The 15,774-nt window shown below is 34.4% G+C and overlaps 1 protein-coding gene across 2 annotated transcripts in view; it reads left to right on the forward strand.

The window, feature by feature from the left end:
- FCHSD2 (FCH and double SH3 domains 2) overlaps positions 1-15,774 on the forward strand; it is a 197,332-nt gene that overhangs the window by 84,557 nt on the left and 97,001 nt on the right. For both annotated transcript variants that reach the window (XM_072969249.1, XM_006203362.4), the window contains exons 7-8: positions 3,133-3,187; positions 4,188-4,316. In XM_072969249.1, the coding sequence (XP_072825350.1) occupies positions 3,133-3,187; positions 4,188-4,316 (184 nt within the window). The remainder of the gene's footprint in view (positions 1-3,132; positions 3,188-4,187; positions 4,317-15,774) is intronic.

A 15,774-nucleotide genomic window follows, 5' to 3' on the forward strand; every position in this document is an offset into this window, starting at 1 on the left:
AGAAACCATAAGTAGAACAAAAAGACAACCTACGGAATGGGAGAAAATTTTTGCAAATGAAACCGACAAAGGCTTGATCTCCAGAATATATAAGCAGCTCATAACGACTTAATAAGAAACAAACAACCCAATCCAAAAATGGGCAGAAGACCTAAACAAGCAATTCTCCAAGGAAGACATACAAATGATCAATAGGCACATGAAAAAATGCTCAATATCACTAATTATCAGAGAAATGCAAATCAAAACTACAATGAGGTATCACCTCACACCAGTCAGAATGGCCATCATTCAAAAATCCACAAATGACAAATGCTGGAGAGGCTGTGGAGAAAAGGGAACCCTCCTACTCTGCTGGTGGGAATGCAGTTTGGTGCAGCCACTGTGGAAAACAGTATGGAGATTCCTCAAAAGACTAGGAATAGACTTACCATATGACCCAGGAATCCCGCTCCTGGGCATATATCCAGAAGGAACCCTACTTCAAAATAACACCTGCACTCCAATGTTCATAGCAGCATTATTTACAATAGTCAAGACATGGAAACAGCCTAAATGTCCATCAACAGATGACTGGATAAAGAAGATGTGGTATATTTATACAGTGGAATACTACTCAGCCATAAAAACCAACAACATAACACCATTTGCAGCAACATGGATGCTCCTGGAGAATGTCATTCTAAATGAAATAAGCCAGAAAGAGAAAGAAAAATACCATATGAGATCACTCATATGTGGAATCTAAAAAAAAAAAACAACCAAACAAACAAAGCATAAATACAAAACAGAAATAGACTCAGACATAGAATACAAACTTGTGGTTGCCAAGGGGGTGGAGGGTGGGAAGGGATAGACAGGATTTCAAAATTGTAGAATAGATAAACAAGATTATACTGTATAGCACAGCGAAATATACACAAGATCTTATGGTAGCTCGCAGAGAAAAAAATGTGACAATGAATATACGTATGTTCATGTATAATTGAAAAATTGTGCTCTACACTGGAATTTGACACAACATGGTAAAGTGGTTATAAATCAATTAAAAATGTTTAAAAAAAAGAAGTTTAAAGCCTGGAATTAAAGACAAATGTATTTTAAAATAAATTTATGATTTGTTTATTCACAGTAAATGCAAAGATATTAATTGCCTAAAGTCACTCGTCTACTAATTAATTTATTTTAGTGATTGTTTGGAAACACTGTTGTGGGAGCATAGAAAGAAGAGAGAGATTAATTTTGCCTTAAGGAAAAGAAAGCCTTTATAGAAGAAGTGATATTTACAGTCTTGAAGAATGATTTTTCTAAGTAGAGATGAGAAGGAGTCAGGAAGGGGAAGTGAAAACTGGACTACATATAGTTTTGAAAGATGATTTGACAGAGATGTATACATTAGGAGAGAGCATAGAAGGAAGGGAACATACAGTTTGAAGGGAAGAATGAGTTCCATTTTGGATATGTAGTTCTAAAGAACTTTTGGGACCTTTTGGTGAATAATAGTTGGTAGGGGGTTATTTTTCTGACTCTCAGATGAGAATTTGGGCCTGAAGATCTTGCTTTGGGGATGAGTTGCCTATAAGTGGTTAAAGGGATGAAATCATATATAAAATGAGATGAGAAGTTGAGTTTGAAACCCTAAGGAACATTAGCATTTGGAAGGTAGATGGGGAATAGGAGTGTACAGTATAGTTCATTGTTTGTATATATTTTATTTGTATAGATCATAATCTTTGAGGACAGAAACTGTATTGTCTTATCTATTACTCGTACCTTCTTTAGTACCATACAAGGATTATGTGAGGATTAGCAAATGGAGCAGAGCCAGAAATTTAAATCCTTATATTGGGAAATCCAGATGCAACTCAGACTATTTAGATAATGACTACAATGAAAGGAGAAATGAGAATACTCCATAGTTTTTCTTAACCCTGACAGGCTGTCTCAAATTTTAAAAGCCTTTGCTTTTCTAGATCAAAATGAGTATAGGAATCTGATTAATAAAAACAAACAAAAACCCCATCAAAAAATATGGCAAGGTAGAAAATAACAGGAATATCTTAGACTCAGCTTTTTTTTTCCTGAGCAATGAGGAAGTAGTTGGAATACATATTTGTACATCCCTGAGTCTTTCTGTCTCATTAGAAAGATGAGAGGTTGCTTTTCCTATCCTCCACACACTTGCTCTGCAGAGACTGGCTTGCTCTGTCTTCCGATCCCAGATGGTCTGCAGATTTACTTTGTATTATGGCATAGCTTCCAGCACATATGTTGACTTCTCCCATGGCAATCGCCATGACACTGCAGTCAAGACAAACATTGCAGCTTTAAAAAAAACCACTGGTCATGGAAGTGTTGGTTGTTCCTTAGCATTTGTCTGTTGACTTTCTCCTTATCTCTAGTTGCTTGAGTAAAACCAATGTATTTTTATTACTGGTTATTAGATTATGGTTCCTCTCCCAAACTGAGAGAGATTGAGGGAAATAAGGACACCAGAATGAGAGATAGTTAAATAGAACAAAATCATATAGGGCAGAGAGACCAATGGCTTTCTCACTATGGTCAGAATACTGTGTTAAGGGTGGAGGGAGCACAAAGGCAGAAACTCAAACAAGAAGAACTTTTAATAGAAAAAATAATGGAATTAAGGACTTTGTGGAGTCTAGTCAGTGTCATGCTGTAGATTGCATTCCTGGTATTGTTACAGACTGTTGCACATGGCCCTAAAAGCCTACTGATCTTTGTCTCCGTAGGTAGGTTATCCATGGGCTTCTTTAAGCTTCCTTGCAGGAACTAAAGTTTGTGTAATTATATGATACATAGCCTATGATTTGATGGCTCTTGTTTATTAGGAGATACCAACATATTAGATTTGTCAAACTGTATTTTTGTCATTCAGGGTATTTCTGTTTTATTAATCCCACTGTTTTCTGTTTCACCATTATATTCTTCCCATAGTAAAATAAAGGAAAACAATCATTGCTTTTGGTTTTCCATTTATTTAGTTCTCATTTAGAATAGTGTTGTGGGAAAAGGCCACTTTTTAAAAATTTTAGTAATTATAATACTTTACCATTTTATTATGATATAATTTGATAATTTTGTAAACATACTTTTCTATTTTTATTTTAGATCTAAACTTAGTCTTTTTCAATCAAGAATCAGTTTACAGAAGGCAAGTGTAAAGGTGAGTTTTTGAAAACTGTATTTCATAATTGAGAAACCTTAGCTCATAAAAAAGGAGTTGGGCCTTTTGAGGGTACAGTTCAATTATTTCCATCTAATTTAGAGAAGCATTTTAAAGTCATTAGGGAAGAGGGGGTAGGGTGTAGCTCAGTGGTAGAGTGCATGCCTAGTGTGCACGAGGTCCTGGGTTCAATCCCCAGTCCCTCCATTAAGAAAAATGAAATAAATAAGTAAAACCTAATTCCCTCCCCCCCACCCCAAATTAAAGTCATTAGGGAAGAACGTTTTGTCCCAGTTCATGGGGGTTTTTCACCTAGGTGTCAGCTGTTGGTTACTGTCGGCTTCTCAAGATTGCTTTAGAGATAAGTTTCTATACCTAACCTGCTTAGGTAACCTGCTCTCTTTAACAATTCATCCAAGAGACTTTAAAAAGTCCATTGGCTTTAGAAGACTCCACAAAATCCGTTCATTCATATTTATTCCTCTGAGCAGATATTCTAGGCCAGATGCAACTGAATTTTTCCTATGGAATCCTGAAGCTGTAGAATACCTGATGAATAAGCTTAATGACCTGTCTTTGGCTGCCAGGCTCCCAACTAAGATGCATTTCTTTTGGCATATTAGAGGTTTTAGTTTTCTTAAAAACTATTTTCTGACTCCAACAGATTTACCTAAGACTTTGAAGATAAGGGACTTACTTGAGAACCTCTATTTTTCCATCAGAATAAAATGAGCAAAATATTTTGAAGTTCTCTCAAAAGCTTTGGAAATATGTTAAGTATAAATAACAAATATTTGAAAATACTCTTACCATGTGAAACAGTTCTGGTCACTATTTATTTAATTCTTCAATAGTGTTGAATTTTTATATGCATATAAATGTTTCTCCACATGGTCATCTTCATTCTTGTTGGGGAGCCAACTAAGAGTGATATCTTCATATGGTTTTCAGTGTAGTATCAGTTTGCATTGACTTTTTTCCCCTTCTTACTATGTTTTAGTTAAAAGCCCGGAGATCTGAGTGTAATTCCAAAGCTACCCACGCAAGAAATGATTATCTTCTTACATTAGCAGCAGCAAATGCACACCAGGATCGCTACTATCAAACAGATTTAGTTAACATTATGAAGGTAATACAGCCTTAATATCAGTGGTAATTTTATATCATTAAAGAGAAAACAACTCATGAGTTGAGTGTTGGGTGTATGGGATTGAGTCTGTGGAATAGCAGCCACACTACTTTGCATTTTGTTGGAATATACTTGGTATTGTTTAGGTAACCTCTGTTTCATGTAATTCTGAATTTTAGTATAAGAAAATGTTTAAAGCCAAACCACAGTAAAAGATTCTATTATTCCCTAGCAGTAGGAGATATTTACTGTATAGTGATTATTAATGTATGATTATTTTTAAAAGCTTATATTCTTAAAATTTTATCATATTATCTTTAATTGATAAGTAAACTTGTACATTAATATTTTATGATTTTGAGGTGCCTGTGGGTAAAAGAAGAGAAAATATAATTAGTAGTTATATGAATATATCTCTACCCTGGGTATTGCTATAAAATGTAGGTAGATTGGGTTATAGTTCTTGTATGTCCAAACTTGATCTTGGTCTACCCTTGTTTGTACGCCTATAGATATCTTTAACTTTCACTCAAGTAAAGGAGAAGGGGTGAAAGGGAAGAAAACCTTTTTAACCTGCTGCCAGGTTTCTCCTCATTGCTGGTAGACAAGTTCTGCTTTGAAGTGAATCTCATTTTCTGTGGTCTCAAGGACCCAAACATTTGGTTATTCTGTCTCCTTTATTTTCAACCCATCCCTCTCAAATGTATTGTTCTTAATGACTATCAAACACATTGCTTTCACTGAATTGCTTGTTTGCAAATCAGCGATGTTGAGAATAGGGGTGCAGCAGGAGTGGACACTTTTTTTCTATAGTGGCTCTGGGAAAGAGATAGACTTTCCAGAAACTTCAGGTTCTTTCCTTACAGTAAAGACAGAACATTTTCAAACCTTTAAGGAAAAACTGAGGGATGGAGAGAGTAAAACTGAACTAAGAAGTATCCTGCTGAAAAACCTTTTATTTCCCTTCTGTTTACTATCTGAAATCCCCTTTTCCTGGCTTCTATGCTCTTCTGACATCTGCTGGTTAGAATACATGGTGGTGAGAGAGCCAAGGGATTGTTTTGACATCCCAGACGAGAAGTCTGCATTACATTTTCCCATAAAATGTTGGCCCTAGAGGTTTAGGCACTTCAGTATCTTATTAGGTGTTACATAGTGCTTCAGACTTACAAAGACCAACTGGAGACTTGGCCTCTTATAATAACATAGTTTCTTCAGGGAAATATACATACTCAGTTTTGAACAACTTGTTTATTAAAGAAGATTTTTAGTATAGCTTGCATTTAAGTTTGTAATTTCCCATTTACTGTCTGCTATTAAATCAAAGCTGTTAACTGTGTTTTTCCCCTTTGAATGCTTTAAAATGAACATTAGTTTAAACGGGAGCAAAAATAAAATCTTTGTACTTTTTAAATTGAATCCACAGCCAAAAAAGATCTCTTAGCTAAAATCCTATGACCTTTTTTAAACTGGGAAAGATTCAGTCTTATTTGGGAGATCTGCCCCCTGACAGAAGCAATAAGGAGGTTAATGGGCTCTTAGAATATGTAACCTTAAATTTTCTTTGAAGTTCTCATGCACATAGATATTTGGCCATCATTGGGTAGCTTATGGTTCAGGTTACTTGTTTCATGAAACATTATAGGGTACTTAAATGGTTTCAAAAATAGAGGCAAGAGTCCCTCGTGTCCATTAAAAATAGGAAAATGTATTTTCAGTTTTCATGTTGAATGTGTTAATTCATTTTTTCCTCATGCAAATTCTGTAGTCTGCACTATTGGAAAACTCCCATCAATCATAATGTTAGCTGTATGTGAATCAAAAAATATATATATATCATGATGTTAGCTACTCAGTAAACTTCTATCATACAATTGACAGTGGCCTTTAGTATCTCTTTTGGTAAGGTCTGTTTCCTAGATTTTTGTTAAGGTTATAATGTTCTAAAGAGAATCTTTTTTTTTTATTTAAATTAGGTAGTAGCTTGGAAGCAGGAGATTTGAGTCATTGATTTAATCTTATACATTTAATAGTCACTGATAGTGTGGTAGCTACTGTGCTAGGCTTTGGGAAGAAGCAAAAATGAGCAAGACACTCTCCTTATCATCAAAGAGCTCAATCTGGTCAAAGAGAGAGATATATAGAAATGATTACAAATTAGAATAATGAAATCACTTACTGCCAGTGGACAGTGGTGAGTAATAATAACAGCTATCTTTTTTTTTTTTTTTGGATTGCTTGATACTATCCTAGCATTATCCTAATCACTTTAGGCATATTATCCTTACTCATTTTCTTCTTTATCCTGGTTAGAGTGTATAGTTCATTATTTAAATTACACTCTAGCCTGGAAATAAAATGAAATAAAATGAAATGAAATGAAATCCCAACCACTCTCTCTTTACCTGCATCTAAGTAGCCAAGCACTGTTAAAGAAAATCTTTCAACAGAGCAGATTAATGATCATAAATTAATATGGAACCGGTATCAAATGGACCCTCAACACTGCTCAGGTATCCTACTGTATTTACCTGGTTAACTTTCTCTATTTTCAATAATTTTTCAACTTTTTCCCTTCTCAAGACTCAGACTTACCCCTTCTCTTTCATACTTAGCAAGGAGTTTTTCTTCGTAATTTTCAGAGAAAACAGAAGCCATTAATGTTCCATTACAGGCTTCATCTCTCTCTTCAAGACTCCTCCAAAGATGTCTTAGTGATGGAATCTTAGTGATGACAGCCCTCCTTATGTTCGTCTGTCTTGTCACACCCCTCTAATCTAATTGCCGCTTGCCATTCCTTATAATGCAGTAATTCTCAGATCTTCCTTTGCCTCTTTCCTATGATGAATCTCCAGTTGTCTGTATCATGTCTTCTCTTCTTCTTTCCTGGCCTACTCTGTTTTTTTGGTGGAGTACATCCTCCAATACTTTCTTGAGAGAATGTGCATGGGAGGTAAGTTTTTCGAGATACTGTTTAGGAAATTTTCATTTTTCTGTGCTCATACTTGGGTGTAGAATTAAAGGTTGAAAATAATTTTTATTCAAATGTTAAAGACAATTCTCCTTGTTTTCTTGTTTCCTATGTAAGTATTCTTTATTCTGCATATCTGATCTAGTGTTTTTTTCTTTTTAGAAGCTTTTGAAATATTCTCAGTATGTCTTTTGATTCTTGATTAATTCTTCCCTCTTGTTTTTTCTTTCTGGTACTTCTTTTATTAAGATGTTGAATCTCCTGGCCTAGTTCTTTAAGTTTATTTTTTTCTATTATTGTCCCTTGACATTATGCTCTACTGTCTGGGACACTTCTTCAGCCTTATAGTTCAATTCTTTTATTAAGTTTTTAATTTTTTCTACATGGTTTTAGTATCCGTTTGTTCCCTGAATGTTCCTTTTTCATAACAGGTTTTGTGCTTTATCTTCTCTTTTTAATTCTGATGGTCTCAGTAATAGAATTTATTTTAAAGTTTTCTTTTCCTTGAATAGTCTCTCTTTTAGCCTGTGGGTGGGACTTGTCAACTTTGAGTTTCACTATAGGATATTCTGGTGGATCATTTGTAGGGGAAACTGTTAATTCAGTATCCTTAAATCTCTTCTTGTGAGATGGTGAAAACTCCTTCTTTGCTCCCTTCATCATTTCTTCACTTCCCTTGTGTTGTTTTCTGAGGAAGGCTTTCATGATCTCCTTAATCCAGTTAAATCTCCCACGCAGTCTGATGGTCTCATAAAATGACTTATCTCATCTTTGAAGTACTTAACATGGTTGTAGTTTTACCTGTATCAGTGTGATTACATGATAATGCCTTATCTCTCACTTAACTGTATATTCCTTGAAGACAGTGATTGTATCTGTATCACTTGAGACTTCATCCTTGCTACTTAGTAGTGTATGATTCCTAATATGTGCTAAATATTTGTAAATTAATACTTATTGATGAATGAATGAATGAATGAATGAATAAACAATCAGTCTCATTTTAATCCTTGCAGAATGAATCATCCCCATTTTACAAATGAGGAAATTATGATAAAGCCTGGATTCAACTCTGACATGTCTCTCTGCTGTCAGAGCTGGTGCCATTAGCTCTTTATATGACATCAGCTTGTTGGACTTATTTCCTCTTCCCTTGTTAAATGTAGGATAATCCTACACTGTCTTACCTTCTTTGGCTTCTGTGAGGAGTGAATGAAATAATGAAGTATTTTTGTTAATTTTTAAGCTTAGTGTACAAGTTATATATTATCCTATTAAATAACAGAAATTCTATTATTATATTTTAAATAAATCTTATTTTTTAGGGGTGAAGAGGGGGAGTGTAGAAGAGATGTCGAAGGCTTGGGAGTGAGAGTGGAGCAACTGTTTCAGTATCTAACATTGCTAAATTCTCTGTCTAGTTACCTTAAAATACATTTTTGCATTTAGTTTTTATAACATCCCTTAAGGTAAATATCATTACTCCTTTTTTACAAGTCAGATAGTGGAGGCTCAGTGCAGTTCAGTAGATATGTATAATAGCCAAGACTTAAATCAAGGTCTCTAACTTCAAAGCCTGTATTCTTTCCCACATTTCATACTGTGTTCATCTTCTTGATAGTGAAGTTTAGTATAATAAGCAGTAGCACACTGTGAATGTCATAAATTCTGAGAGAAGTGTAAAATAAAATTAACAATTGAAAATTGCAAATTCTCCCCTGTTCTAATTATTCTAAAAAGTAAGATCATGTCAGTATTTAAATAAAGGTATTTAGACAGATTCCCTGAGGGGTATTTTGTATTCTTTATGCCAGTACTGATTAGAGCAGATACTAAATATATATTACTCTGTGTCTGTATAGGCAGGTTTTTTTGAACTCCAAACTAAAACAAACAAACAAAAGCTACTGCTAAGCCATGGAAACCAGACAACTGATTTCATAAAAGCTATAGAAAGCAATCATCTGACTGCTGGGAAGTACGGTAGTTTGTTCCTCAAAAAGTTCCTTTTCTGTAGCATTTTTTTGTCCAATATATAAACTGATATTTTAACTTTTAGAAGTTTGTGGAATATTTTCTTAGTGGTTTTGGATGAGGAAGGATGAAGTACAATATGCCATAGTATAAAAAGAAATAAATGTCAAACTAATGAAAGACTTGAATACTTAATACTTGGTTCCTGAGGCATTATGCTGAGTGCTTAATACTAGGACTGCTTTTCTAGATAAATATTTATTGTGGAGCTGAACATATGTGGCATAGTTGATAACTGGACAACATAATAAAAGGTGAACATCTTTATATGTGATACAAATATAGAAAATATAACATATCTTTTATAGACATTTGTCTTGGTTAAATGAAGATAAATTCATTATTAGTATCCAAGTCCCTTATTTTTAAGGCTTTTCTGGCTAAGCACTAATTATTCCAAAAGTCTCCTTTATTCTCATATAAGATTTGTAACTCTTATCTTTTTGATTTTCAGTCATAATTCTTCTGGTTTCCCTGCCATCACTCTAGCTGTTGTCCTTCTGATTCATCTAGTATTGCTGGTTCACTTAACAAATTAGCATGAAAGTCCCCAAATCTCAAGATTGGCTCTCTGCTTCTCTTACTTTACATACTCTTTCTTGGAGAGAGTAATCATTTGGCCTAGTTTTTATTAATAGTATATGATTCTCAAATCTGTATGTAAACTTGCCCTTACAGTTATCCATGTATTTACCTTTCCATCAGTGACTGAAACTTTATAAACTAGAGGCAACTCTTTTGTTTCCCATTGTTTCCTTGAATAAGCACCCCAGCCTAGGTTTCGGGTGACACCTGCTGTCCATCTAGCTTTCAAAGCTCTAAAGGTATACTGTCAAATGTGGTAGTCCTTAAGTATATGTGACTATTTAAAATAATTAAAAATAAATAAAATTTAAAATTCTGTTCTTCCATCATAGTAGCCACATTTCAAGTGCTCAAAAGCGATGTGGCTAGTGGCTACCATATAGAATGGTGTAGATATAGAATATTTCCATCATCACAGAAAGTTTTGTTGGACAGAAGTGGTCTACAGCTTGTTTAGTTTTTACTTGTTTCTCTCCCATCCTCCTTTATCTGGCTGTCAGTAACCCTGCTGATCTTTTCCCCCAGAAACCACAGCCGTGATTATTTTTGTGTTATTTCAGAATTAATTGCTCTGTCATTTTCACTCTATACTTTGAAATTGAACAAAGGGTTGGCAGACATTTTCTGTAAAGGGACTCATAGTAAATACTTTAGGCTTTTCTGTCACAGCCACTCAACTCTGATGTTGTAGTACAGTCCAGTACTGAATGGCTGTGTTCCAGTAAAACTTTATTTATAAAAATAAATGTTAGGCTGGATTTGGCCTACAGGTCTTAGTTGCCAACTCTTGGTATAGAACTTTCAAAACTATATATGAAATTTTCTAAATCTATAAATACATTCAAAGAATAATTAAATGAATACCCATTATCTCACAGCTCAGCTTCAGAAATGAAACACTACTAGTAAAATGGAAGCCTCCAGTGTGACTACTCCCAAACATCTCTCTCATGCACCACATTGCAACCACCACTGACAATATATTGTATTGTCTTAGGTGGTATTGTACCCTGTAATATTCTGCAACTTACTTTTTTCCCACTAGACATTTTATTTGTTGAAATTCATCAGTATGGATTTTTGACTTGAGTTTCTTATCATTTTGCTATTTAGTATTTGTCTATATATCATGAATTGCTTATCCATTTTCTTAATTGAATTGTTAGTTGTTTCTGTTTTACTCTTATAAGCAATGCTGCCATCAACATTCTTGTACATGTCTCTTGGTGTATTAATGCAAGAATTTCTTAAGGGGACATACCTAGGAGTGGTATCAATTAGCAGCTTTACCAAAGAGTGCTAGATTGTGTTACAGCACTTTTTATTATACCTTTTAACATTGTTTGTATGTCATATTAAACTCAGCAAGTATTTGAGTGTACATTAGGTGATAGGCATGGTGTTCAAATAGAAATGAATTGGCCATGATTCATAATAATAGTAAGCCAGAAATAAAAAGGTTATTAATCTCTGGAGCAGCCTTTAAAGGATATATAGAATATGAGGTGATAATAGATCCTTTCCCCTGATATTATTGGTTTATATTATGGTTGGCTTCCTGTGACACAAAAAGAGAAAATTAGGATACTTCTTACCTATTTTTACCAAACTTCTAAAGCAGTGATTTTTAAATGTTTTTAGCATTTGAACTACTACAAACACCTACATGGAATTCTTATATGCAAAACAGATAAAAGGGAAGCTGATTGGTTAGAGCTTGTGAGCCTCTTTCCCCATATGACATACTTGCATAGTCATCCTCTACTTCTTTTCCTTGGTTCCTGAGGCATCATGCTGAGTGCTAGGGTTCCTTGAAACATAATTTGGAAACAATAGTTCTAAAACAGAATTTTTTAATGGAATTCTAAGCTTTCCCTAGATGATCTTCATTCTAGACTTTTTCAAAGTAATTTCTTAAAAATGTAAATCAGATCATGGTGATCTATTGTTTACACCCTCCTACGGACAGGATCAACAGGCAATTGAATATTCTGCCTTAAGAGCTTAATTGGATGTCTTTGGATAAAGGGTCAACAATAAATAAGGAGCCAAAGCAATCTTGAGAAAAAAAGAAAAAGCTGGAGGTATCATGCTCCCTCACTTCAAACTGTTTTACAAAGCTACAGTAGTCCCAACAGCATGGTACTGGTACAGAAATTGGCACATAGATCAGTGTAGAGAGAACAGAATAGAGAGCCCAGAAATAAACCCACACACATATGGTCATATGGTCAATCTGTGACATAAGGAGGTAAGAATATACAATGGAAACAAAGACAATCTCTTCAGTAAGTGGTGCTGGGAAAACTGGACAGCTACATGTCAAAGAATGAAATTAGAACGTTCTCTAACACTATATACAAAAATAAACTCAAAGTGGATTAAAAACCTAAATGTAAGACCTGAAACCATAAAACTCGTAAAAGAGAACATAAGCAGAACACTCTTTGACATAAATCACAGCAACATTTTTTGGATCTGCCTCCTAAGGCAAAAGAAACAAAAGCATAAATAAACAAACAGAACTTAATTAAACTTAAAAGCTTTGCACAGCAAAGGAAACCATGGACAAAATGAAAATACAACCTATTAAATGGGAAAAAATATTTGCAAATGATATGACCAATATCCAAAATATCTAAACAGCTCATACAACTTAATGCCAAAAAAGAATCTTATTTAAAAATGAGCAGAAGACCTGAATAGACATTTTTCCAAAGAAGATACACAGACGGCCAATAGGCACATGAAAAAAGATGCTCAGCATTGCTAATCATCAGAGAAAGAGAAATGTAAATCATAACCACAGTGAGATATCACCTCATACCTGTCAAATGGCTATCATGAAAAAGACCACAAATAACAAGTGTTGGCAAGGATCTGGAGAAAAGGGAACCCTAGTACACCGTTAATGGAAATGTAAATTGGTGCAGCCACTATGGAAAACATTTTGAAGGTTCCTCAACAAACTAAAAATAGAGCTACCTTATGATCTAGCATTTCCACTGCTGGGTATATATCCAAAGAAAATGAAAATACTAATTCAAAAAAAGATACGCATCCCAGTGTTCATAGCAGCATTATTTATGATGCCCAAGATATAGAACATAACCTAAGTGTTCATCAGCAGACATAAAGAACATAAAGAATACACACACACACACATACACAAACACACACACACAATGCAATATTACTCAGCCATAAAAAGAATGAAATTCTGCCATTTGCAACAGTGTGTATAGACCTCGAGGGTATTGTGTTTAGTGAAATAAGTCAGAGAAAAGACAAATACTGTATATTATCACTTATGTGTGATACTCTTTCCCTTATCTTCCACTTATCAACATAACTTAATATATTAGCTATATTAATAAAATCTTATGTATCTAACCTAATTTTCATACCAGAATAGCTGAAGTTGGTGAACACAAATTAACAAAAAGTATATGGAATTGTTTTTGCTCTAAAAGTACTGAAGGCTAATATTAGATTAGTGTTTTCCGTTACAAACGTCGTATAGCTTTCTGACATTAAAATAGGGAAGAGAGAGTTACTTTACGTGAGTGACCAAGCAAAACCAATATAAATGAAAGTATCTAGGGAGTTTCCAAGCGTTAAACTAATGGGTGCTCTTCCTCCCTAACTTTATCTTCGTTTGGTAAGACATGTGCAGACATACCATAAAGATTTAGGGATTTTTTTGTTTGTTTCTTACCAAAAATAAAAATGCTCTAAAGTGTGCCTATTGAGAGTGCCATCAACATGTAGTTTCAGAAAGTTATCTTTTAAGTGAAAGAATATGTTTTTTATAGTGTTCTGTCAAATAGAATTTTCCCTTAGCTTTATGGGGTAAGAACTTAATCTGCTGTCCTGATGAACTGTAGCCTCATTTCCTCAGCAAGCATGATTGATCTCAGTTAGATGTTAAGAACTTATAAACAAACTCTGAAAAGGTAGATTTCATATCAGTGGGAAAATAACAGATTATAAAGGTACTGATGTTGAGGCTCTCTAGAAAAAAAATTTTTTTGATCCCTATGTAATACCAGGCCAAATTTTAGATTTATGAAAGATAAATGTAATAGAGAAAAACACGAGTGAAGACTTATCTGATCTTGGTGTGAGGAGATTTTTTTAAGTATTCTAGCAAAGGTAGACACTATATGGAAATCGCCAGATAGATTTGACAGTCCCAATAATTTAAAATGTGTCATACAATAATAATGATAGGTAATACTGAGCTAGGTGCCAAGCCTTGTAGTGAAGTGCTTTACATATAAGTCAAAGTGCCAAGATTGAGAAACTGTCCTAGAACTGAATGATCTATAACCCCGATCTGCTGTCCATGTTATCACAGGCAACAATATCACCTGATGTTTTGCCATGGTATAACAATACGCAGCATCTGTTTCCTCACTGCTTGCTATTCTGCCGCTTAGCAGATGCTACCTATATTAGTTTCTTTGTTACAGTAACATCCCACTACAACATACTAATTCTGTATTAATTAGGATAAAGACTAAATAACTAAAATAGAGACCCAAAATGTAATGTCTCTAACAAGGTAGATACTAATTATTTCTCATCCAGTAATTCACAATAGAAAGTAGGTTCTACCTCATGAAATTATTCAACTATCCAAGTAGCAAAATGGCTCTATCATTTTCTCAAATCAGCAGCTTAACCAAACCTGCCTCATAACTTATTTGTATTCTACCCAGTGGGTAGAGGAAAGAGAACATGGAAAAGACATACCATTCTCTTAAGACCTAGTACTGAAAGTGGCATATTATTACTCCTGCTCACATTGTACTAGAGAGAACTTAGTCACTTGGCCATACCTAACAGCAGGGGCAGCTAGGAAGTCCAGTCCCACCATATGCCCAGGAAGAAAGGGAGAACAGATTTAGGTGGACAACAAATTGTTTCCACCGCAACCACCATCTGTACTGCTTCTAAATATCTGATAAAGTAGATGATAATGTAGGAGTTAAAAAGTGTTCTTATAAATCCATGAGAAAAATCAAAACATCTTAATAGAAATAAGGAAAAGCTACAAATTCAGTTTAAAAGAGAGAAATATACTCTCACTTATAAAGGTCAACTAATATTTGACAAGGGAGCCAAAAATACTCAGTGGGGAAAGGATGGTCTCTTCAATAGATGGTGTTGAGAAAACTGAATAACTATATGCAAAAGGATGAAATTTAACCTCTGCCTTATACCACTCACAATAATTAACTCAAAATGGATTAAAGACTTAAACATAAGACTTAAAGTCATATAACCTCCAGAAGAAAACAGGAGAAACTGCTTCATGTTGGTCTTGGCAGTGATTTTTTAGATACAACACCCAGAGCACAAGCTACAAAAACAAAGACAAAATAAGTAGGACTGCCTCAAACTAAAAAGCTTCTGCACAGCAAAAGAAACCATCAACAAAATGAAAAGGCAGCCTATGGAATGGGAGAAAATATTGCAAATCATATATAAGATAAGAGGTTAACATCCAAAATATATAAAGAAATCATGCAATTCAATAACAAAAAAACAAAAACAAAAGACTCAGTTAAAAAATGGGCAGAAGAACTGAATAGACGTTTTTCCAAAGAAGACATACAAATGGCCAACAGATACATGAAAAGGTGCTCAACATCACTAATCATCAGGGAATTGCAAATCAAATCAAAACCACAATGAGATATTATCTCACACCCATTAGAATGGCCACCATCAAAAATACAAGAGAAAACAAGTATTGGTGAGGATGTGGAGAAAAGGGAGCCCTTGTGAACTGTTGGTGGGAATATAAATTAGCACAGCTATTATGGACAACAGTGTGGAGCTTCCTCAAAAAATTAAAAC

This window comes from Vicugna pacos, chromosome 10 (genome assembly GCF_048564905.1).
Source record: "Vicugna pacos chromosome 10, VicPac4, whole genome shotgun sequence".
NCBI classification, from domain to species: Eukaryota; Metazoa; Chordata; class Mammalia; order Artiodactyla; family Camelidae; genus Vicugna; species Vicugna pacos.